Raw genomic sequence first — 24522 nt, forward strand, 5'->3', positions numbered from 1 at the left:
CCTGAGCCTGCTCCCCTCTTGATGTGTCTGTTGCAATAGGACTGAGCCCTTCCTGAGGGGCGAGGTGCTTGGGGCTGTGTGTTCTTGTAAGGTCTAAAACGCTGCGATCCTCTGCCCTTGGTTCTTCTGGGGAAAGAGCGCCAAATTCTTTTGTTCCTATCTTCTGGTAGCGGGGGTACAGGAGATTCACCCCATTTGTTGGCTAACTTCTCCAATTCGCTTCTGAATAAGAGATCCTTTAAAAGGCATTCTCGTGAGATTCGCTTTGGATGTCGCATCAGCCGACCAATTCTGGAGCCATAGTTGTCTTCTGGCTGCCACTTCTGAGGCGACGTTCCTGGCTGAGGTGCGCATGAGGCCTGAGGTAGAATCAGTGAGGAAAGAGACTACAGGCTCCATAGTTTCTCCGGTCGTAGTTGCGTCTCTGGAGAGGAGCAAAAAGGAACGTGCCACCAATGCACAGCAGGGCGCAATCTGCAGTGTCATTGCTGATACGTCAAAGGACTGCTTAAGGATGGATTCCAGTTGTCTATCCTGGGTATCCTTCAGTGCCGCTCCTCCCTCAACGGGGATCGTTGTGCGCTTTGAGACTGCATAGAAAATAGCATCCACCTTTGGGAAACGTAGGCGTTCCTTGGCTGTGGGCTCCAGAAGATATAGGGCTTCTAGGGCCCGCCCCCTTTGAAGCTGGCCTCTGGGGCATTCCATTCCAGGTCAATCAAGTTCCTGGATGGCCTCCAACATAGGAAAATAGCATGAGGCCTTACGGAGGGACACTAAGATGGAGTTCTTCTTTGGTTCCACTACAGGGTCAGTGCCTGGAATGCCCAGAGTCTTCAGAGTCTGGGACATGAGGGCAGGTAATTCGTCCTTGTGGAAGAATTGAAGCATGGTTCAGTATGGCTCCATCCCTGGAGGGATATCTCCTTCTTCAAGGGAGTCAGTCTCATCATCTGAAGTGTCTGGCTCCCTAATAGGGAGGCTCTTGGTTAGGAGAGGCATGTCTCAAGGGACCTGGGAGGCGCCGGGAAGGTCCTGGGCTTCTGGCAGGGGTTGAGACTGGTGCGCAGCAGGGGCTGGTTGTGCCTGGACAAACATTTGCAGCCCTTTAAAAAATTCCACCCAGGAGAAGGTCCCTGGGTCCATGTTGATCCCAGGAGGGGTTGTCGTAGAAGCCCCAGAGGTGCCTTCCTGTGGGGGAGCCAAGTTGGAGATACATAGGTCCGGGGTATAATCATCAGTGGTTCCGGACCCCTCTCCTGGCTGAAGGGGGCCTTGCTTTGGTTCCCCCTGGGCCTGTTGGCACTGCTGGCATAGGAAGGATTCCAATTCAGGTTGGGTGGCTCTTAAGTGGCAGGCTGGGCAGAGGGAGTGTCCCTTGCCCTTTTTGGATGGCAGTGCCATTGTTTGTGCACACAGAGTTTCAAACTCAGCTGTGCGCGTAGGTATGCGTGTGGATGTGCTTAGTCATGTGCGCCGGGTGCAAAGTTATGCGCAAGGGCTACAAACTTTGTGTGCCCACCTCCGATGTGCGTGCCGCTGTGCGCCGATATGCACATGCCTCTATGGATGCGCTCAAGTTAGGCATGCCCCGCATGTGCCGCCGGTCAGAGAGGAAAAATGGCACTGATGATCTTGATGGCAAGACTGTACCCCCCCCCCCCCCCCCAAGGGTCTCCACATGTGTGGACCCTTGCACTGAATCGGAGCCTAGCCGTACCTGGGCTGCTCAACCCAATCGGTGCCCTTTAAACCTCGCCGGGAAGATGATCGGTACACCCATTCAAGCATTGGAGACCAGAGACTTAGATGTAAAGGTTTCTACACCTTACCTGGCCTCAGCACTTACCGATCGCGTGCCGGGCGGTCTCCAGCTGCGGGGGGGAGAGGGAAATACCTTCACCACCATGCTCAAATCTGCACCCACTGTCTTTCAGGCACCCTGGACTAAGTCCACGCCGGGAACCGGCTGCCGGACCAAGGCTCACCTCTAAGGGATATTGAAAATCATCTCAGGAACTCTAGACTGTGGGAGGGACCTTTAGGTTTCACCGCAGGAGAAGCGGGGCTCTCTTCTTAAAGGTAAATTTTCTCTCTTTCTTCTTTCTTGTTGTAAATGTTACAGTATTCCCGTGTGGATAGTGTCCGCATCTGCTATGGAGACGGAGAAATACTGGAGAGCTAAGCTTACTGCACGGGTATACGTAGGGTGATGTCAGCTTTGAATTCTGACTCCGTCTCCCATCTGCTATCAGGAGAGCACAATACCCATTGGTCCTGAGTCCATCTGGCTACACGCTAGGAAATTGGTAGCATATAGCCAAATGTTTTTGGCAGATTATCACCATGTAGGATAACCTGTTTAAGAAAAATCACAATATATGTAATACAGGTAGAGAGAAGAGTTCACATGCAGTGAAAGAACTGAACAATATATTGCAGACCTGCTATTAATAACTTGTAAAGTATCATTAACATTGTCTAAGGTACCTGAAGACTGAAGGGTTGCCAGTGTAACGCCAATTTTAAAAAGGGATCAAGGGTGATCCAGGAAACTACAGATTAGTGAATCTGATGTCTGTGCCAGGCAAAATAGTGGAAAGTATCATAAAGAACAAAACTGCTGAACATATAGATGGGCATAGTTTAAATGGGACAAAGCATCATGGATTTAGCCAAGGCAAGTCTGGCCTCACCACTCTACTACATTTTATTGAGAGCGTGAATAAAACATGTGGATAAAGGTGAGACAGTTGATATAATGTATCTGGATTTCCAGAAAGCATTTGACAAAGGCCCTCATGAGAGACTTCTTAGGAAATTAAAACATCATGGCGATAGGGGGCAATGTCTTACTGTGGATTGGTAACTGGTAGAAAGAAATAACAGAAGTTAGGTCTAAATGTTCAGTTTTCTCAATGGAGAAAAGGTGAGTAGTGGAGTGCCCAGGGATCTGTTTTGGGACCACTGCTTTTTAATATATTTATAAACGACCTGGAAATGGGAACGAGAGAGGCTGATCAAATTTACAGATAACAGCCCAATCCAAGGGGGAAGGTGGCCAAAGTAGGCAGAACATGCCAGTCTGTGCTCTCAGTGGAGCCCACTGCCTGCTCCTGGTTTTGGGAGTCATCCCTCCAGTTGATTACACCATTCAAGGAGGTATGATGTAGGCATCTGCCACATCCTTGTCTGCAGGTGGCTATGAATCGGGAGAGCCACAGAATCCGCTGGAGGTCACAGAAACTGAAGGAGCCTGAAGAAAATCCGTTTTTGGGTCCCTTTTCTTCCTATGAGTCTTGGCCAATTTATCCAAGAACGTGGAAGCTTTTTATTAGTTTTATTCCTGAGCCTTTATGGACAGGCAGATGATCAATCAAAATCAATTAAATGCTATTTCTGCCTGAATTCTGGCCCATATTTCCCTGGTCAATAAAGGATTTTAGCTGATTGCCCATTATATAATGTTGATCAATCAAAAATCCTCCTAAACAATTCCTATAAACATTGAGGATATTTATAGGAATTGTTCAGGAGAATGTTTGGATTGTTGACTTATAGAAAGTGGATTGTTGCATCAGCCAGAGACATTTGATATGACTTCTCTTTTTGGACTGTCTATTTAATAGGTGTGATCTTTGTGCTTTCTTCCTCATTTTCTAACATTAGATTAACCTTTCTTGGAATAGCAAGGGTTGCTTTCAGGCGTTCAGGATCAGTCTGTATATGAACAGATTACATTAGGAAACACTTCAGCTTTGCAGGCAGTGGCAGTTCCATAGTGAGGCCGCAAAAAATGGCCCTCTCAGAACGCCACTGTGGCATCTGCCTCATCCTGCCTGCCCCTGCCGCGGCGGCATTAAAGAGGAGGGTCGGCGGCATGGAAGAGGAACGCTGCTGGAGGCCAGGCCAGCGGCGTGGAGGAAGGCTGCCGACCGGAGTAGGGCGAGAGAGTGCCATCTCATCCCTCGCCTCAGGCAGCAGATTGCCTCAAGCCACCCCAGTTTGCAGGCTGCTGGAAATGAATTAGAAACATGTGCACATACCTTGACAATGGCAAACCCAAGGATCACAAGCGAGGCGTAGGTGAGGACTTTTTCCAGCAAAGTCTCCAGTTTCTGTTCACAGCCCTACAGCAGGCAGAGGAGAACATGCACTCGGTGCTTTTCACAGAATAATGTGATGTGCCCATATAATAAGTGAATTTATTATTCCCGTAGCCCGGTCAGTGTATACCACCCTGATTAGATTCACCTAATGAAGGGGGGGGGGGGGGACGACTAATTTTTTTTGTATCATAATTTTAGATTTAAAATGCTGCAATCTCAGCTGGCGATACTAAACTTCTAACTGGAAGCCTGTTTGCACTGACTTTCACAAGCTCCACAACTCAACACAATCAGCTCATCTCTACTTACAGGCTTAAAACTCAAGCTCAATGCTTGCTACCCACCACTGTGGATAGTTAAACCTCCTTATGCCAAGAGTATTATCTGTTGCTTAAAATATACACACTGTTTCTCAGCAATTTTGGTCTTATTTCTAGGGCATTTCTATTTTTTTTTTTATACTTCATTAGGTATTCATCTTTCGTTATCCCACATCCCTATTTTTTTTTTTTTTTTAAGAAATCTCTTTCCTAACACACATTCATATCTCTGCAGGAAAAGGGGACAGCTAAGGGCTAAAATCAACCACACTTGGGACTAAGAAACATTTACAGCTGAAGTTATTCTCAGAGGTTGGTAAATAAAAATAATTGTAATTTAAGTTTAAAAATAAAAAAAAAAAGTGTATGAGTGCATATTTTGGAAGTCCTGCAAACCCCTTTTGTGCACTTTTTAAAGACCCACCCCGATCTAGATTGCGTGATATCTGTCTCAATGCAAAGCGCAGGGTCTTCATGACCTCTTTCCCTGCATGTGGCATCACTTTCCTGACATCACCAATATCCGGATCAGTGAGGAAGAAGCTAAAGACGCTTCTCCACACTACAGTCACTTCACTGAAATATGCTTCAAAGCACTTACAGGACCCATTTTCTTAGGAAGCACTGGGAAGAAAAATATCTATCGGTCCTGGAAGATAGAATTACTGAAAAAAATGTTCCGCAGGAGTTAGAGAAGGCTCTTTGCGGTATGTCTGTATCTGCTTTCTGACATTTCCTGTCTGGCTTTAGTTACCTTCCTAAAGGTCAAAATTAATCTAGGTAAATCGAAGCATCTATGATTTTAAAGGCATCCCCCGAATTATCCAGCAAAAATATTTGACCAGTACTGCTGCTTTCCGGCAGGCGTGTGCATGCTGTTTGTATACTCAGTATGTATGTACCAGTTGTGGGGGGGGGGGGGGGGGGGGGGGTGGGAACTGACCAATCGTGCCACCCATTCCCAGAGGACGTTCTGGTCTGTGACGAAAAGCAGCACTACAACCACGATTCCCCACCAAGACCAAACACTTCACCCTGTCTCTCTCTTACCTCCGTATAGATGCTCTGTAGGTTATCTAGGCGGCCAGTGCAGTTCTTGAGGCCGTGACGGCAGCAGCTCTGAGGCACGCTGGTCAGGTTACCGGTGGAATTGAACCACAAGGTGATTTCCCAGTCACTGTAGTTCTTCACGCCGCAACACTGCAACTGTGGAAAAAAAAATGCAATGCATGTATGAAACGAGAGAGATTTCACTCTGATCAGCTAGAACTTTTTATCTAATAGCAATATATCTGCTTGTACAAATTTTTTTTGTTTTACAATTATAAAAACATATACACAACCCACTAAACTAGAATTCCTGCATATCTATGGTAAACGGAGACACCTGATAAGCAGCAATTGCAGCTATTAGTGATGTAAGAATGTTCCAAGAGAAGTAAAGTAACTAACACCACTGTGAGTGTGCCCATATACGTGTATATATGGACAAGCGCACATCTACAGCAGTATTTTATTATCTGTATGTTTATCAAAAGTGCAATTATAAAATATGTGCAAATACCCTGCAACATTGGCATGTATGTATCTTGGTTTGCCTCACTGCCTGTCCCAAGCAGCACTTATCGGTGCTATATTTAAAAAAAAAAAAAAAAAAAAAGTCTTCACAGGATGTCTAGCATCAAGATGTCTACTACTGGTGACTTCAAGGACTAAGTATGCAGGGGGGAAATGTCCATTACAGATGGGCACAGCATCAGTTACCGCTGGCTGGGACCAAACCACAACCAGGCAAATCGTTACCACTGTCTTAGGATTTCACCTGTTTCACGGGCTCTCTGTGCCCTGCGTTGACCTACAATGATGCCGCCTCACCAGCAGAGGCCTCCTGCGAGTTCCGTTCAAAGCTATCCAAGCCATCTCCTCACTGGCCTTCTGACTCAGCCTATGGAGCAGCCTCTTCTCCAGGAGGGGACCTCAGCAAGTTTCATCTCCAGCCTTGCCAAGCTCCTCCTCACTGCTTGCACCACACCCAAGCTCCAGCCCTATGTAACCCAGCCTTGCCCATTCACCTTTGCCTCTTCATGGAGTCTCTCTTGGCTCTCTGACCTGGCTGCTGTTTCCTTGCCTTATATGCCTGCTCGGCCTTTTTGCTTTCTGCCTTGTAGCCTACCTAGGCCTTGCGGCCTCTGGGACTTCTTGCTCTTTGTACCTTGTCTTGTGGCCTACTCAGGCCTTACCCTGCCTTGCAGCCTATCTAGGCTATTCCCTGTTCTTACTCTGTGACCTACTCTAACCTTACCTTGCCTTGTGGCCTCCGGGTCTGCTCTATGCTTTTATCCTGCTTTGTAGCCTATCCAGGCCTCTCTCTCTCTACCAAGCAGCCTTTGGGCCTATAGTCTAGGGGCCTATGGGCCTTCAGCTTTGCTGCCTTCTGGCTTCTATGTTCCTTTTTCTGTGTTGTCTTGACTTGTCCAGTCCTATCTCTGGGTGGTCTTGCTGTGCCAAGCCCAATTCTGTTCCTGGTATTCATCCCCTGTCTTGTCAGTACCTTTTCCTGCCCAGCCTGTGTTTAGTTCCTACTCTTGTCCTGTATACTGCCTTGCTTGTGTCTCTCCCAAACTGTGCCTACTACCTTGCTTTGTCCTTGTCTATATGTAGCCCCAGTCCTTGTTCTGTGCCCAACTCCAGTATCCTGTCCAACCCTGGACCAAGTCTTGCCTCGCCCAGCCTGCGCAGTTACCTCAAACTGCGCACCCTTGTTCCAGTCTGTCAGCTTTACCTAGCTTGTCTTGCCTTGTACTCACCATGTTTAACTGCCGCAGCAAAAACCTACTGGCCCCCAGAACTCAAGAGTTCAACCTGCAGGGAAGGGGGCTGGCTAGGCATAAGACCAGCCCTCGTCCTGCCCAGCATCCAGCCTTGCAGTCCTGTACTGCTCCAGGGGTGATGTACCCTGAGCAGAGAAACCATGGCAGAACTGGTAAAGTCTTTCTTTACTTCTCTGGCAGCTAAAGACAAGGAGGGTACTTTTCAAATCTTTCCTCTCTAGGATATCGGATTTACTCCTGCACGGAATCCACAAACACCTGACAAGACAGGTAGACCATCAGAATCTCTGCAGATTGGTTCTAGTCTGACATTCGGTTGCAGTGGGGCAGCCAATTGGAGGAGGTCCACCAGGAATACCTTCCAATCCCCTATCTGAGCCTCTGAATATGTCTCCACCTGAGGACCTCCTGTATTCCAGGTTTTTGGACAAGCTGGGAAAGGCATTTGGAGTCAAGACAAAGGTCCTTGGCTCAGACGTCTTCGGTCTTATACTGATCTTAGACATCCCAGCCGAGCCAGTAGCTATTCCTATTCATGCTATCCTGCAAGAATGTCTGAAGAGAATTTATTTATTTAACACTTTTCTATACCGACCTTCATGGTAATAACAAAAACAAACATATGAACGGAGGAGGCAAAGTTACATTCAACAAGGAGGGTAAACTTGGAAGCTTAATCAGCTGGAAAGAGAGGCCTAAGAGGGCAGTAACTAATAATATAATACGATAGATTAAACGGACTAGTGCTTAATATGTACATAGAGGTACAGGTTCCATCGCTCATAAAGAGTATTAGATCATCTAGAGTGTATGGGAGAATCCAGTTTCCTGTGCCCCCGTATCGAAGAAATTAGACCTCACATATAAAGTACAGAAAATTCCAGGTTTCAGAGTAGTGCAGCTACCTTGTCGGTCAGTTGTAGTGGAGTCAACTCTGAAATGCTAGGAAGAAAAACCTCAACTTGCCCTTTTTTTTTTCTTTTTGTGGCAGTCCACTTTTCCCCAAGTTCAGAAAGGCAATGCTTGTCCAGAGCTTGTAATCTCCAGAGATGGTTTCCCAGTAGAATATGTCATTCTGCTCAGCAGACAACCTGTAATTGCCACTGTCCAGTCTCTTAGCTTGACCCAGACCATATTTGTGTGAGCGATTTGCGGGCTCCCGTACATATAATTAGTAGCATGCAAGCAGCTGAAAGTCACAATGGGTGGTGTGGATTCAAGAGCATACATACGACTCCTAAGCTGCCTGATCCAGTTGTCGGTATCACGCAAAACTGTTGCGGCTTACCCTGTTTGATCATCTCTGGAACTGCAGTGGTCGTATAGAGAACAGGAATGGGTGGTGCTGGGTGAAAGCTGTGAGGATCCGAATCGGGGACCTGTAAGCTCCGGAGAATTGCTGCGTTGTGCGTTGGAACCCGGAAGAATCTTATGAGCCGGCGCCTTACGGGAGTTGTGCGTGTTGACGTCATGGGAGCATGTTGATCTGCCAGAGAGGTGTGGGCGATGGTACCGAACAAACTTTATTGAGACACAATGGGGAGTGCAAATAAACAAACCTGGCGCTCCATTGACCATCACCCAGATGACTGCGGAAATAGGCAGGTAAATCAGAAATCTTTTGAGGTGTATCTGGTACATTCTCGTGGGCTAGCCGATCCCATTTTTCAGCTCTGTTCCCCTTTAAGCCAAACCGTCCAGGAACACTTGTGCCTTAAAGTGATCTTCAAAGAGATGAGAGGAATTCTCATACCAAATCTTTAGTTTAGCAGGGAACTGTAAAGTAAATTTGATCTGTTTTGAGATAAGCGCAGAGCAGATCGGGTTGAACAGCTTGCGACTCTGGGACACTGAGACCGAGTAGTCCTGAAACAGTTTTACTGTTGCTCCCTGGTATTTGAGATCTCGACGTTGGCGATAAGATCTTAAAATTTCCTGTTTATGGGAACCATTGAGAAATTTGGCGATTGTAATTCGGGGTCTGAGATAGTCAGGTCTGCGGGTGCCCAACCTGTGGGCTCTCTCAATCTGGACAGGAGCCCCCCACGGTGGAAGTTCAAATGCCTCAGGAAGCCATTTTTCCAGCATGGTAACTAAATTATTTTCTGAGATGGATTTAGAGAGACCCGTGAAGCGCAGGTTATTCCGTCTAGATCTATTCTCACGGTCCTCGGGTTTTTCACGGCATTGCTTAAGATGAGTTTCCAGGGTTATTATTTGCTTCGCTGCCAAATTAGAATCTTTTTTTTTTTTTTTTTAAGACAAAAACTTTTCAGTCGGAAAAAAATCAGCAGAACCAGGGGTCACGATTTGAAGCTCCAGGGAGGAAGACTCAGAACCAATGTCAGGAAGTATTTCTTCACAGAGAGGGTGGTGGATGCCTGGAATGCCCTTCCGGAGGAAGTGGTGAAGACCAGAACTGTGAAGGACTACAAAGGGGTGTGGGATAAACACTGTGGATCCATAAAGTCTAGAGGACGTGAATGAATGTGGAAAAAAGGATTTGTATTCACAAAAAAGCGGGGAGTAGCTTGCTTGTTACGGCGGTTACTACCCCAAACCAAATAAGCCTGATACTTCACTTTCAATGCATATCCAGCATAACTCTCTGCTTCAACGGCAGGGGGAATGAAGAAAAGTGGTTCTATATACAGACAACAACCAACAAGGACTGAATTACAGAGTCTGGGCAAACATAAGCATGGGTGTAGCTTGCTCATTGCGGTGGTTACACTACCCCTAACTAATTAAGCTAGATATTTCACTTAGATACAGCTCCAACACTGCTCTCTACATTAATGGTGGGGGTGGAAAGGAAATTGAATCAAAATGTTACTAAGAGCCAAGAGTAACATAAGTATGAAGAGAAAAAAAAGTGCGAAACTTGCTGGGCAGACTGGATGGGGCGTTTGGTCTTCTTCTGCCGTCATTTCTATGTATCTTCAAGGACTGACACTCGCCCCTCTATCGCTTCCATACATGGGTGCAGTTCATCTAGCAAGGTCTGTAAACTTGTAATCTGGGATGAGAGGTTTCAAATCTAGTATTTAACGCCAATACCTCTGCTTCTGTGACTGACAGTCCATGCATCTAAGGTAGCTTGGGACGGGCCTGCAGCCCCTGTGCCTCCATTTTCTGAGGCTTGCTGTTCCGGTGCAGGTCTCATTTTATCTTTATCTCTTTCTTTCCGCTTTTCAAGGCCATAGTTCCTGGCGATTTGTGCATATATTTGTCGATTGACATAAGCCTTGTAAATTCCTGCAGAGATCTGCTACCAGATTGCGTGGATGGCTTCGATTAGATCAGATTATAGGATGCAGGTGCTCAGAGCTCGGGAAGACACGTCCTCTCTAGCTCATCACATCACATGACCCTCCAGAAATTTCTTTTTTTAAAAGTATTGGGGCGAAGTTAACTATTGGGAAATATTATTTAGTGTGTTTGTGCTTTTAATAGTCAATAAGGCAGCGAATTAACAGAAGTTAGACTGTTTGTATTTCCCAACCCTCCCACCCCTAGCTCATCCTTTAATTTATAAGCAGGTGCCACTTTCATAATAGAAAACAAAACAAAAACCACCAGCCTTTTAACTTCACTTCATGAATTCCCCACACCTTATTGAGAGTTTGATCATTCCCCTGTAGGCCCTACCAGACATATAGTGAATTCACTAATATATTTAAAGGACGCTAATTAGACACATTCCTACTCCCATAGCAACCTAAAACATAACTAGGAACTGAACAAATTTGAGATGAAAGCAGTAGTCCAGCAACAAGTCTTCCCAGTCTTTTGCATAGAGTATCACATGTATGATTTTTTTACCCACTGGTGAGAAATTGTACATGTGCATGTGATGCAAAGAGCTCCTGTCTCTCAGAGAACGAGTCCGATCTCTGAGAGACAGGAGCGGTATATAGATGAGACTTTCAGGAACATAGTATCCAAGTCCCAACTTCAGACTGGCAGTCCTGGTGCTGCCTTGGAGGAAGGTGGTCTCATGATCAGAAAGCATCAAATGGTGCAGCAGGAAAGGTCCTGTAGCAAGGACCTACTCTCCACGTGGTGCATTGTACTTTCGCACTGAGGATGTGTCCCCAAGGCTTACTGCCCAAGAGGGAAGAGTTAGGTTGGCCATCATAGTTGGCGATTTGATTATTAGGAATGTAGACAGCTGGGTGGCTGGTGGGCGTGAGGATCACCTGGTAACATGACTACCTGGTGCGAAGGTGATGGCCCTCACGCATCACCTAGATAGGATTTTAGACAATGCTGGGGAGGAGCCGGCTGTCGTGGTACATGTGGGCACCAACGACATAGGAAAATGTGGGAGGGAGGTTCTGGAAGCCAAATTTAGGTTCTTAGGTAGAAAGCTTAAATCCAGAACCTCCAGGTTAGCATTCTCTGAAATGCTCCCTGTTCCACACGCAGGTCACCAGAGGCAGGCAGAGCTCCGGAGTCTCAATTCGTGGATGAGACGATGGTGCAAAGAAGAGGGATTCAGTTTTGTAAGTAACTGGGGAACCTTTTGGGGAAGGGGGTGGGGGTGGGGGGGAGGAGTCTTTTCCAAAGGGATGGGCTCCACCTTAACCAGGGTAGAACCAGACTGCTGGCACTAGCCTTTAAAAAGGAGAGAGCAGCTTTTAAACTAGAACAAAGGGGAAAGCAGATAGTCTCTCAGCAGCGCATGGTTCGGAGGGAGGTATCTTTAAAGAATACTAATGACTCATTAGAATTACGGCATCCCAACAATGAGGTTCCAATAAGAAGAAAAGAAGTCCAAGTGACTGTAACTAAAAACTCACCTGAGCTAAAAGATTCTAACTTATCCCTATCAATTAAAAAGCAGAATGAAAATACAAACAAATAACAAACTTTGAAATGTTTGTATGCTAATGCCAGAAGTCTAAGAAGTAAGATGGGAGAATTAGAATGTATAGCAGTGAATGATGACAGATTTAACTGGCATCTCAGAGACATGATGGAAGGAGGATAACCAATGGGACAGTGCTATACCAGGATACAAATTATATTGCAATGACAGACAGGAGCACCCGGGAGGCGGTGTTGCACTTTATGTCCAGGATGGCAGAGTCCAACAGGATAAACATCCTGCATGAGACTAAATGCACAATAGAATCTTTAAGGGTAGAAATCCCTTGTGTGTCAGGGAAGACTATAGTGATAGGAGTATACTACCGTCCACCTGGTCAAGATGGTGAGACTGACAGTGGAATGCTAAGAGAAATTAGGGAAGCTAACCAAATTGGTAGTGCGGTAATAATGGGAGATTTCAAGTACCCCAATATTGACTGGGTAAATGTATCTCCGCGACACGCTAGAGAGATAAAGCTCCTGGATGGAATAAATGGCAGTTTTATGGAGCAATTGGTTCAGGAACTGAGAGAGGGAGCAATTTTAGATCTAATTCTCAGTGGAGCACAGGATTTGGTGAGAGAGGTAGCGGTGGTAGAACCACTTGGCAATAGTGCTCACAATATGATCAAATTTGAATTAATGACTGGAAGGGGGACAGTAAGCAAATCCATGGCTCTTGTGCTAAACTTTCAAAAGGGAAACTGATAAAATGAGAAAAATTGTTAGAAAAACAAAAACAAACTGAAAGGAGCAGCTACAAAAGGTTAAAAAAAAAAGTGTGTAAAAGGTGTGGACATTGTTAAAAATACCATCCTAGAAGCACAGTGCAGGTGTATTCCACACATTAAGAAAGGCGGAAGGAAGGCAAAACAATTACCGGCATGGTTAAAAGGTGAGGTGAAAGAAGCTATTTTAGCCAAAAGATCTTCATTCAAAAATTGGAAGAAGGATCCAACAGAATAGGATAATGCATAAGCGTTGGCACGTTAAATGTAAGACACTGATAAGACAGGCTAAGAGAAACTTTTTAAAATATATCAGAAGCAGAAAGCCTGTGAGGGAGTCAGTTGGACCGTTAGATGATCGAGGAGTTAAAGGGGCACTTAGAGAAGATAAGGCCATCACGGAAAGATTAAATGATTTCTTTGCTTCGGTGTTTACTGAAGAGGATGTTGGGGAGGTATCCGTACTGGAGAAGGTTTTCATGGGTAATGATTCAGATGGACTGAACCAAATCATGGTGAACCTAGAAGATGTGGTAGACCTGATTGACAAACTGAAGAGTAGTAAATCACCTGGACCGGATGGTATACACCCCAGAGTTCTGAAGGAACTAAAAAATGAAATTTCAGACCTATTAGTAAAAATCTATAACCTATTATTAAAATCATCCATTGTACCTAAAGACTGGAGGATAGCTAATGTAACCCCAATATTTAAAAAGGGATCCAGGGGTGATCTGGGAAACTACAGACTGGTTAGACTGACTTCAGTGCCAGGAAAAATAGTGGAAAGTGTTCTAAGCATCAAAATCACAGAACATATAAAAAGACAGGGTTTAATGGAACAAAGTCAGCATGGCTTTACCCAAGGCAAGTCTTGCCTCACAAATCTGCTTCACTTTTTTGAAGGCATTAATAAACATGTGGAAAAAGGTGAACCGATAGATGTAGTGTTCTTGGATTTTCAGAAGGCATTTGACAAAGTTCATCATGAGAGGCTTCTAGGAAAAGTAAAAAATCATGGATAGGTGGCAATGTCCTTTTGTGATTACAAACTGGTTAAAAGACAGGAAACAGAGAGTAGGATTAAATGGACAATTTTCTCAGTGGAAGGGAGTGGGCAGTGGAGTGCCCTCAGGGATGTGTATTGGGACCCATACTTTTCAATATATTTATAAATGATCTGGAAAGGAATACGACAAATGATGTAATCAAATTTGCAGATGACACAAAATTGTTCAGATTAGTTAAATCACAAGCAGGTTGTGATAAATTGCAGGAAGACCTCGCGAGACTGGAGAATTGGGTATCCAAGTGGCAGATGAAATTTAATGTGGATAAGTGCAAGGTGATGCATATAGGGAAAAATAACCCATGCTATAGCTACACAAAGTTAGGTTCTATATTAGGAGCTACCACCCAAGAAAGATCTAGGTGTCACCTTTTCTCGTTATATATTTAGCTCAGAGCATTCTTCTCTTTAAAGTTGGTTGATGTGATAGATTTAAAGCATTTATGTAATGGATTATGACTTTTCTTTTTAAAATGTTTTTGTCTTCGCAGTTCCTTCTTGCTCAAATGGCCCCTCCCAGCCTTTATGCATCTTTCATGGTTCCCTCTCCCCATCCATTGCATCACTGGTCCTTGAGTGAGACACAGGGACTGCAGCTCTCTTCAGAACAGATAACAGCTTGCTCAGAGATGGGCTGGTCAGCATCACTGAGTGCAATGAGTGGAACTCCTTCCCAAGAGGCAGCAAATGATGCTTCCCCTGACCCCTACTGGCCAGGGAATCAAGCCTGGATTTCCAGCAGAGCAGTTCTGCATGCTGCCTCCGAGGGGCCATCGAGAAATGAAAGCACACTGTTTGGCATGAAATCAACCTCCCCCGTCATTCTTAGTCATAAATCTCCAAAACCTTTTTCAACTTAGAGCTCTCCCCTTGGTGCAAAACTGCACCCCCCCCCCCCCCCCCCCCAAATCGGAAAGTGACATTTACAGACAGCCCCTGAGTCTGTCTGTTAGGTATAAAATGAATTGTGAATATTCAGTTCCAGGTAAAGAATGCTATTTGCTTTAAAAAACAAAACAAAACATTTTGAGCTATAAATGAACATCCAAGAAAAATAAAAAAACAAACCACCAAATTCTATATAAATCATCCCATTTGCAGAGGCACATGAAAATAGCTGTAGTTTCAGAGAATGCAGAGTTTTTAGCATTTTATTTTGTTTCAGATGCAGCTGCTCTCACCTCTGTAAATCTTTACACTGTTTGGGCATGCCGCTTAGATCCAGCCAGCCTGCCAGAAACTGCTTCAGGATGAGGGCTTTATTTCCACAGATAGCATCCAGTACATACAAATCTGATCTGAATGGAGCCCTTTTGGAAGTTACTAGCTTAGCGCTGGAGAAAAGAGCTTCTTGACTCATTGTCTGATCCGGTACACGATTCTGTACGATTTTCAATCTTTGCCTTCAAAACGAAAGAACCGACTACATAGAACAAAGACCTAAAATACACGGACACCAAGCCGGGCTGAGCAAGACTTCAGAGAAGACTTCAGGTGATGTAGCCAACCGTGGCTCAGATGGGCAACTCTCGAACTGGGGAAACCGTGCCTACCAAAGAAAGCCACGGTCTCTTCCAGAGGAGGTCAAGGTTCAATGCTAAAAGGCTGTACTCAAGGAGGATGACGGCGACAAGAAAGGCAATGGTGAAAAGGGATAGAAAGCAGAGCTCCCAAGCCTTGGTCATTAAAAATAATTTTATTTTCGTTTTTCACAGGTGGGTTAATCCTCTAATCCGGTGGCAAGGGTTAAACCCTCCACCCATCCCCCCTCCCCACGGTTTCAATACTGGTCATAAATGGACAGTCCTCAGTTTATAGCTCAGACCTTACTCATGGATCTTAGTCAAAAGGAGGCTGAAAAAAGGTGAAGCCAGCCACCTGAGCAAGGGAAGTGGCTGGGAAAAGGCAGTGATAAGCGATGAGAGAGCTTGGGGAGGTTTCCAGCGGCAACATTTAAGAACTTATGGTACAAATCCATTATTTAATGGGGATGGGCTTTAAAAAAACCAAAAAAAAAAAAAACCACACATACACAGGCCATGACCAAACTCAAAGGAGTTTCACCCCAATTCAATTAAAAAGATGAACTAGATGTTTTCTGGACTCATTTTTCTTATTTTTTTTACTGCATGTTTTTCTGTCCTTTCCAATTATAGGTCCAGTATTCCAAACATGATTCCTGCACCTTGCTCCAAGGCTTAGCCAGGGGTGAATGCACGATGTTCATCACATTAGAAAAACAAATCTAAATTGTTTTGTTTGGAATTATTCTCCCAAGCCTAGCAGACTCTCTCCTTGCTCTCCTGGCCCCTGTGGCAACAGACGGGGGACTCTGACTCCTTAGGAGCCAGCAGTTCATTGCCTTCCCTGCTTGGTGGAATGAGACTCTCCGAATTGGCATCACACGCGTCATCTGGAAATCCCTGTCTGGCACAAGACCAACTATAATCAAGAGAGCCACCTACCACCCTCAGCACCCTCATGGCCACGTCTGCTGCAGAGGGACACAGGACTAAAGTCAGCTTAGAGGCCCTTTACTTTTTGGGAGCACCGGTCTGGGAAACGTTCAGCCTGGGGAGAGCAACTGTAGGAGCCCAGCACTAGGGGTATGCAGTCGTTTCCTACGTATTGGTAATCCGCAACGTATAGGGCCATATTCGTTGTATTCGTGGGGGAAGCAAAACGGCGCCATCTTGTGCTCCTACCATGTGACAGGGGCTGAACAATGACACCGGTAGCCTCTGTGACATAGTAAGGTCAAAGGTTATCGGCGCCATTTTCAATACCAGCAGCCAAGGCTGTTGAGTGCAGGAGATGGCTCCCGGACTCCCTGCTGGACCACCAGAGGGTTTTGTTAAGTCTTGGGGGGGGGGGGTTGTAGTTAATTCAATTTTAGCCGGGAAACGAATAAGAATTAACGCATGAACGTATCGGGGGCCCCCTTGCCGAATGCAACGTATCTGCCACCCCCCCCCCCCCCGACGAATCCGAATATCGAATGCAACGTTTGGTGTCCCTCTGCACATCCCTACCCAGCACCTTTCTGAGTCCATGAAGATCTATGCACAGGATTGTCTTTGCTGGTTTGTTAATTTGCGTGCTTTTTTCAGTGCTCGTTTGCTGCTTCCCATTTTATTTCCTGTCCCCTGGCACATTTTTACCCTTCAAAGTGGGTCGGGGGGGGTTAGGGAGAAAGTGCAGAGGTAAGCCCAGCACGTTCTGTGTACGTCCTATCTGGGCCCTGACAGATACCAAGAGCAGGAACCACTCTCTGGCCTGGGGCGGTGGGGGAAAATTAGGATGGATTCCATCCCCACCCCCATCAGACCTCCAAGTACAGGCAACAGGACCAAAAAGGGGCACAAATAAGATGAAATATGCAATTAAAAAAAAGCAAGGAAGCTCATGCAAGAAAATACTGACTGCACTTGGGCATGCACAGAGCTGACAGACGTTACTAAGAAATATGAGCCACGCTGAGGAGATGAAAAGGAAAGCAGTTCTGGCTCGCAGGTATGTTCATGTCATACAATTAATCACATGATGCCAAGTTATTTCCAGAAGCAGGTACTGAATCCATAGGTTGCTATTTTCTATTTTAAAAACAGGCTCACTGGTTTTACATTAGAATGCAAACGCGAGGCAACGCGGAGAATCAAGTCTTGCTGTTAAATTGCGTCAGGGGAGGTGGACAGCCGGAGGCCACGTCTCCTTCCCACTGCAACCTTAAACGAGATACGGTTTTAAAAAAATAAATCATGGCGAAGACAGGAAAAGTGAGAACAAAGGCAGAGAAATGTGGCTGTTTGATGTTGATCTGCAGAAGGCAGCAGCAGGGAGGGCGTTCTCCGACTCGCCACCGGTCCCTGAAGCATTGACAAAACACTTTGCAAGCACATGAAAGCAGCTTGAGATGTTAAACTCTGTCTTACCTGTTCCTGCAAGAAATCTACAGCCCTGCTGTCTGAATTTGTTCCATCGTAATTATGGATGCCTTGCTCCACACTCTTTTGAATATCAGGTTTAATCTAAAAACAGAAAAATAATTAAACAAAAAACGAACCGAACTGGTTCATTCAGAAGACTGCCAAGTCCAGGCACTTAGCTATGTCACTATCACAAGATTAAAAACATGAGCTTGAAGCCAATAGTGTTTCAAGTTAAGAATGAGATAAGAGCATAATCCCCACCGTGACCCGGTATAGGGTGACTCATCCCCTTCTCCTCGGTTTGTACATAATGGACTGGCTGAACCCAATCTCCAGCTTTGCTTTGAGCCGGGCAAATACTGAGAAATACTTCGGGCAAGCCACTCACTGGTCTGAGGGACTGCAGGGAGCAATTCTCAGCTGCCGTAGAATCCTGCAGGACCAGGGCCACAGCAAAAACGTCTTTACTCGGCTTTTCCACCCCCGACTCCCCACGGATTCTTTTGTTTAATAAGATTCAAGAGACGAGGATATTTCTATCCCGCTGCATCCCAGCTGTCAAAAGGCTGGTGCCTGTCATTTCTCAGCTTACTGCCACTCTGACTGGAGGACAAAGGCTGACAGCCCAGCTCAAAGCAAAGCTGGAAATTTTAGTTTGCACTGGAGGATCACAGAGAGTATCAAAGTGCTTGTGTCACGAAGACAGAAGATCGACAACAGAGTTGTCTGACAGGAGTCCCCACAACACCAAACTGCATTACAGCTTAGTTTACATCTATCTCATTTATATTTTAAATAAGATTATGGATTTTTATTGGTTTATAAAAAAATAAATATGTAAGGATCTTAAAAAAAAAAAAATGTTTAAAGATGGACAGCACAGCGTCGCTTACAGTCCCTGAAGGGCCTGATTTACCTTTCTGCGTATATTGGGGGGGAGGGGGGCTTTCTATAACAGGGCCTTAGAGCCCAGTTCAGTTCAGTGTCAGCAAGTTTTCGGCTACTGCCTACCTTGGGCACGTGGCTCGGGGCCCAAACTCCCCGCAACCCACACGCGTGCCATCGTGCAGGCAGCTGTTAACACTGCACCCAGGAATTGTGGTTTGGGAGGGCACGGGGGGTACTCGGGCAACACGTCAATTATAAAGGTTTATTCAGATTGGGGAAGATTTTAAAAAACGTGCGTGCGTCCATGTGCACGTGCTACCCGGTGCGCACACATGGACGCCCGATTTTATAGCATGCGCACGCCGGTGCGTGCACGCGTGTTATAAATCGGGGTTTGGCGCGCACGCGCAAAGGGGGTGCACAATTGTGCAACTTGCGCGCGCCGACGCCCGCGGCCTTCCCCCCGTTCTCTCCCAGGCCGCTCCAATTTAGGAACAGCCTGGGATGGAACTTCCCTACCCCCTCATCTATCCTTCCTGCCCCTTCCCCTAACCTTCCTGCCCCCTGCCAGACCTCTTGCGCCTGCTCGAAGCAGGCACAGGTTGCGCGCACAGGCAGCCTGCCGGCACGCGATCCTCCGACACAGCGGCAAACGACCGCTGTGCCAGGAGCCTTGAGCCCTGCCCCCCCAGACCACCCCCGCCTCTTTTCTTCAGGCCCGGGACTTACACGCATGGTCGGGCCTATTTAAAATACGCCCGGCGCGTGTAGGGTTTTTAAAATTCAGGCCATTATGTTTTCGGGGGGAAAAAAAGTCAGAGGACAGTTTTCACAGAAGAGTTAATCGGGTTTTAGCCCTACAACTCCTTGAGTTACAGAGGTAAAGCCAACTCACAATTTATCCCAACTTGCGGGCCGATGCAATAAAAGTGCGCTCAGGCTGAGCGCACTGTAACCCCCCGTTTGGCCACGCGTTTTCCACGCGCTATTTTTACCCTTATAAGGGGTAAAGACAGCGCATGGAAAACGCGCGGCCAACCCCCCCAGAAACTAATAGCGCCTGCAACATGCAAATGCACGTTGATGGGCCTATTAGTCATTCCCGCGCGATACAGAAAGTAAAATGTGCAGGAGTTAATTTCGGCCAACACCGGGAAAGTGTACAGAAAAGCAGGAAAAAAACTGCTTTTCTGAACACCCTCCAACTTAATATCATAGCGATATTAAGTCGGAGGCCCCCAAAAAAAAAATAAAAAAATTTAAATATGCCCACGGGCTGGAAGACGGACACTCAATTTTGCCAACGTCCGTTTTCCGAACCCCTGGCTGACAGCGGGTTCGAGAACAAAACGCCGGTAAAATTGAGCGTCGGCTGTCAAACCCGCTGATAGCCGCCGCCTCCTTTTACCGCAGGCCCTCATTTCCATATTTTTTTCTTACTGAATCGCGCACCCGGGAGCGTGGCCTGGGCGCGCATCAGGAGAGCGGGCGCTCGCCGGCTCTCCCATTGGTTTTTCTGTATCGACCCGACAGTGAGTGAAAAAAGAAAGAAAGAAACTTTATCTGTTTAAAAAAAACAAACAAAAAAAAAAAGCAGGTGTTCTGAACGTACATTTTAAATTGGGGCCGAAAATTGTGAGCATATTTTGGATTTTCCAATATTTGCCTGTAAGCCCCCCCATCACCGTGTAAGTCAACCCACAGAAAGAGGCTCAGGTATACAGGAGCCCTTTGTATCCTCGTAACTTTCCGAACAGGAACTACCTGCCAGTTTGTCTGAAAAGCCATCTAAATTAGGGTAGTACAAAGTACCAATTGATCTCGCCACTCGTTGGCCTGGTATTAAAAAACAAAACCCAACCCCCTATACGTGTTATAATGCACACCTGTTCCCTCTTCCAACATCTCGGACACGAGAATCTGTATCAGGAGACAAGCATTCAGTTGAACCTGATGCATTTCTCGTTCTTCCTGGTCATTAGATAAGTACTTTTACTCCTTTAGCTCACCTTTCCTCTGTAAATCAGTCCCAACACGAAGGCAGCCACTTCCGCAACAAAAATCAGCAGGATCACACACAGGAACTGGCAGAATGAAACAAGACAGTGAGTCACGGGCAGGGCAAGGATAAAAGGTCACAGTGTGTTCTCAATGCAAAGAAAGCAAAACAGATTCTCTCATTTTCCGTCTCCCAAAGCTTGCAGGAAAGAAGCAGGTTCCTTAAACCAAAAGGAAAGAGGAACACGGCTCTGAGCGGAGATGGCGAATTTTCCCCAAACACAATGATGCACTGCATAAGTTCCCCAAATGATCTAAGACCAGGAGAAGAATGTTCCATGCACACGTGAAATTCACCTTCTCTGTTTTCCCCTTCCTGGCTGCCAAAAGTAAAATTGCACATGCAAAGCAAACCATTATCACTTCCAAAACTGGCAGCACTCAATTGCCTTAAAAAAATAAAATAAATTTATATATATATATTATTTATTTATTTATTTTTCTTTTTGCTGCCAGACAAATACATGTATGGCAGAACTCTTAATGCAGCCAAAATAAGGGCGTTGTTTAATGGGAGAGGGGGCAGGGGGTTTGTTTTTCTTAATATTTTTTAGCCCTGGCCATTCCTTCCTGCTCCTTTGAGGTTTGAGCTCAATTGGAAGCATTTCTATTGGGCTACTGCACGAGGAGTCCTCAATGGCAACCCCCAGGTCATTCTCCACCCCCTTCTTATATTTCCTCCCAATTCGCCTAGTTTATGGACTTTTCCTCCAGGAACTTGTCCATACCTGTTTTCACACCCAGCTACACTAACTGCCTTAACCACATTCTCCAGCAATGAATTTTAGAACTTAATTGTGCGTTGAGTGAAAAAAAAAAAAATTTTTCTACGGCTTTATATGTGCTGCTTAGTAACTTCGCCGATAGTGCATCCATAGCACAGCGATTGACTCCAGCATTCTGACAAGAGCGTAACAGACGCCGATCAGAACAGCAATTCAAGTCAGTATATCGCATACTCAAGTCAAGCATTTTCGGCAAGAGACTAAAGCAGGAAACAGCGGTATCTGACCCCCTGAGGAAGGAGGTTTCCCCTCCGAAACACGTCGTGTCGGAAAGAAGTCGGACCTTACCATCTCCTTCACCAGCTTTTGCCAACTTGACGTCGGTTATTGAAGTTGCAAGTTAAGTACAACTCTTTCAGCACTCTTGAGACTATTAGTGCATTGGGACAGCTGTTATCCATAAGCGTCCCGTAAAATTTAGCTCATTGAGACCTATGATTATATCATAAGGAGAAGCTTGCGCCACTATAAGCTCTCATTAAACCTAGATATTGGGCACCCAACATATGAGGTCTCAGTGAGTTTCCCACCCTCCATTTTCTTCAGGAATATTTGATTTATAGTAATTTCCTGGACCATCCCCTAGTCTTTTTATTTTTAGAAAGAGTAAACAACTGATTCACATTTACCTGTTCCACCCCACTCATGATTTTATAGATCTGTCATATCCCCCTCCCCCTCAGCTGTCTCTTCTCCAGATCTAACTTCTTTAGCCTTTCCATTCCCTTTATCATTTTAGTTTCCCTTCTCTGTACTTTTTACTATTCCACTATGTATATTTCTGAGATGCGGCGACCAGAATTGCACAGCACTCAAAGGTGCAACTGCACCATAGAGCAATACACAGGTACAATGACGTTCTCCGTTTTATTCTCCATTCCTTTCGCTTTTCTGATGGTTGCCACACACTGAGCATTTCAACATTATCCATGATTATGCCTAGATCTTTCTCCTGGGTGGCCAGGTGTGGGTTTCTTTTCCCTATATGCATCATTTTGCTGTTGCGCCCAGTCGCAGATGGCTGCGCCCACTATTGTTCACCTTTCTTTTGACTTCTTCTACGCATATTGGGAGAATGGCTGCCACTGCTTCATCTCACCGACACCCTCAGCGTCTTCAGCCCGGCATCTGCGATAGCATTCGCCATCTTGCCGAGGATCCTCCTAGGAGTGCACGCGTGACTCCGCCTTTTACGAACGTCATGGCAGGAACCTCGGGGGTGTCCCCTCCGCATGACGTCATGAATCTCCAATACTTAAACTCGTATCACCAGCCACAATACGAGTTAGTAAGGATTTCTCCTGCTTCTCTGACTCACTACCAGATGCCGCTCTGGTCTCTCTCTGGACGACTTTGGGCACTCGCTCCTCGAAGACCTTACCTAACTTCCACTCTTCTGCCTAAGAGAAGGACGTCGCTGGGGCTACTGAAGGTACCTGCTCCTCGGGGGCCTTGCCTTGTTCCATTCCATCCTTCGGAGGTCAGACTGCCTGTATCTATGGAAGCCTTAAGGTACCAGCCCTACGAGCCTTGCCTCTCTACTGTCTATGCTCCAGAGTACAGCTCTTCACAAGGACGCTCAAGACACCCACTCCTCGGGGTCTTGCTTCGCTCCTGTTTGCCCTTCAGGGTACTGCGCTACAACTCGGACGCTTAGGGTACCCGCGCCTCGGGGGCCCATTCCCATCCTGAACCTCCGCTCCTCGGAGATTCTCTTCTACTGCAACTAACAACTCAGCGAGTAGTGCTGCTCCTGTATGTCTATCTCTGCTCTGTCTCATTACATAACCCTTGGCCTTCTACTACAGAGGACTACATCCAGGTCCTATTGGCTATCGGGATCAGATGAGGCTACCTCGCTGTATGCTCCTTGCAGCGAGAACACCAGCGCCAGAGACTCCCCTCTGGCAGGGATCAGTAACTACTACCTAATTCTACCTACTCATTGTAGTATAATAAAAGACTATTCTCTGTGTCCACATCTATTAGAGTTAGCCCACTGCTGCAAGTCCCCACAGGGCTCTGCCCTGTGGGAGGTGCCATCTCTTGCAACGACCAAGGGCCCACACTTTATCTCCCAACGCCATAACATTTGCAGTTGTCCACATTATATATTTCATCTGCTATATGTACATCCAATCTTTCAGTCTCACAAGGTCCTCCTGCAATTTATCACAATCCACTTATGATTTCACTACTTGGAATAATTTGGTGCCATCTGCAAATGTTATCACCTCGCTCATTCCCTTTTTCAGATCATTTATAAATATATTAAAAAGCACCAGTCCAAGTACAGATCCCTGGGGGCATTCCACTGTGCCTCCACTGAAAGAAAACTGACCTTTTACTCCTACTGTCTGCTTCCTGTCTTTTAACCAGTTTGCAATCCACAATAGGACATTACCTCCTATCCCATGACTTTTTAATTTTTTCAGAAGTTTTTCATAAGGGACTTTGTTAAACACCTTCTGAAAATCCAAATGCACTAAATCCACCGGCTCACCTTTATCCACGTTTATTCACCCCTTCAAAAAATGTAGCCGATTTGTGAAGCAAGACCTCCCTTGGGTAAATCCATGATGGCTGTGTTCCAGTAAACCTTGTCTGTCTATATGTTCTATAATTTTGTTCTTTAACTTCTACGATTTTTTCTGGCACTGACAGCACACTCAGTTTCAAAGGTTTCATCCCTGGAGCCCTTTCTAAAGGCTGGCCAACATGATACCAACCTTTTAACAATAGGTTACAAATTACTAGTAACAGATCAGCAGTTTCATTTTCAAGACACTGCAGAACTCTGGGGTGTATATTGCTTGTCCATTTGTATTGTTATGTGCAGTAGTCACTATCTAGTACACCTGATACAGTCATCCACCTCTTCCTCTCCAGTTTTCTGGGACTGGGGCAAATAAACATGGGCCAAGTTTTTA

General features: G+C 45.8%; 1 protein-coding gene across 1 annotated transcript in view; it reads right to left on the minus strand.

The window, feature by feature from the left end:
• LOC115077821 (tetraspanin-36-like) overlaps positions 1–24522 on the minus strand; it is a 73356-nt gene that overhangs the window by 9326 nt on the left and 39508 nt on the right. The window contains exons 3-6 of the mRNA XM_029580112.1: positions 20759–20833; positions 17865–17960; positions 5480–5635; positions 4047–4130 (exon numbers count right to left, since the gene is read on the minus strand). Of these exons, the coding sequence (XP_029435972.1) occupies positions 4047–4130; positions 5480–5635; positions 17865–17960; positions 20759–20833 (411 nt within the window). The remainder of the gene's footprint in view (positions 1–4046; positions 4131–5479; positions 5636–17864; positions 17961–20758; positions 20834–24522) is intronic.

The sequence above is a fragment of the Rhinatrema bivittatum genome, chromosome 1, assembly GCF_901001135.1.
Source record: "Rhinatrema bivittatum chromosome 1, aRhiBiv1.1, whole genome shotgun sequence".
NCBI classification, from domain to species: domain Eukaryota; kingdom Metazoa; phylum Chordata; class Amphibia; order Gymnophiona; family Rhinatrematidae; genus Rhinatrema; species Rhinatrema bivittatum.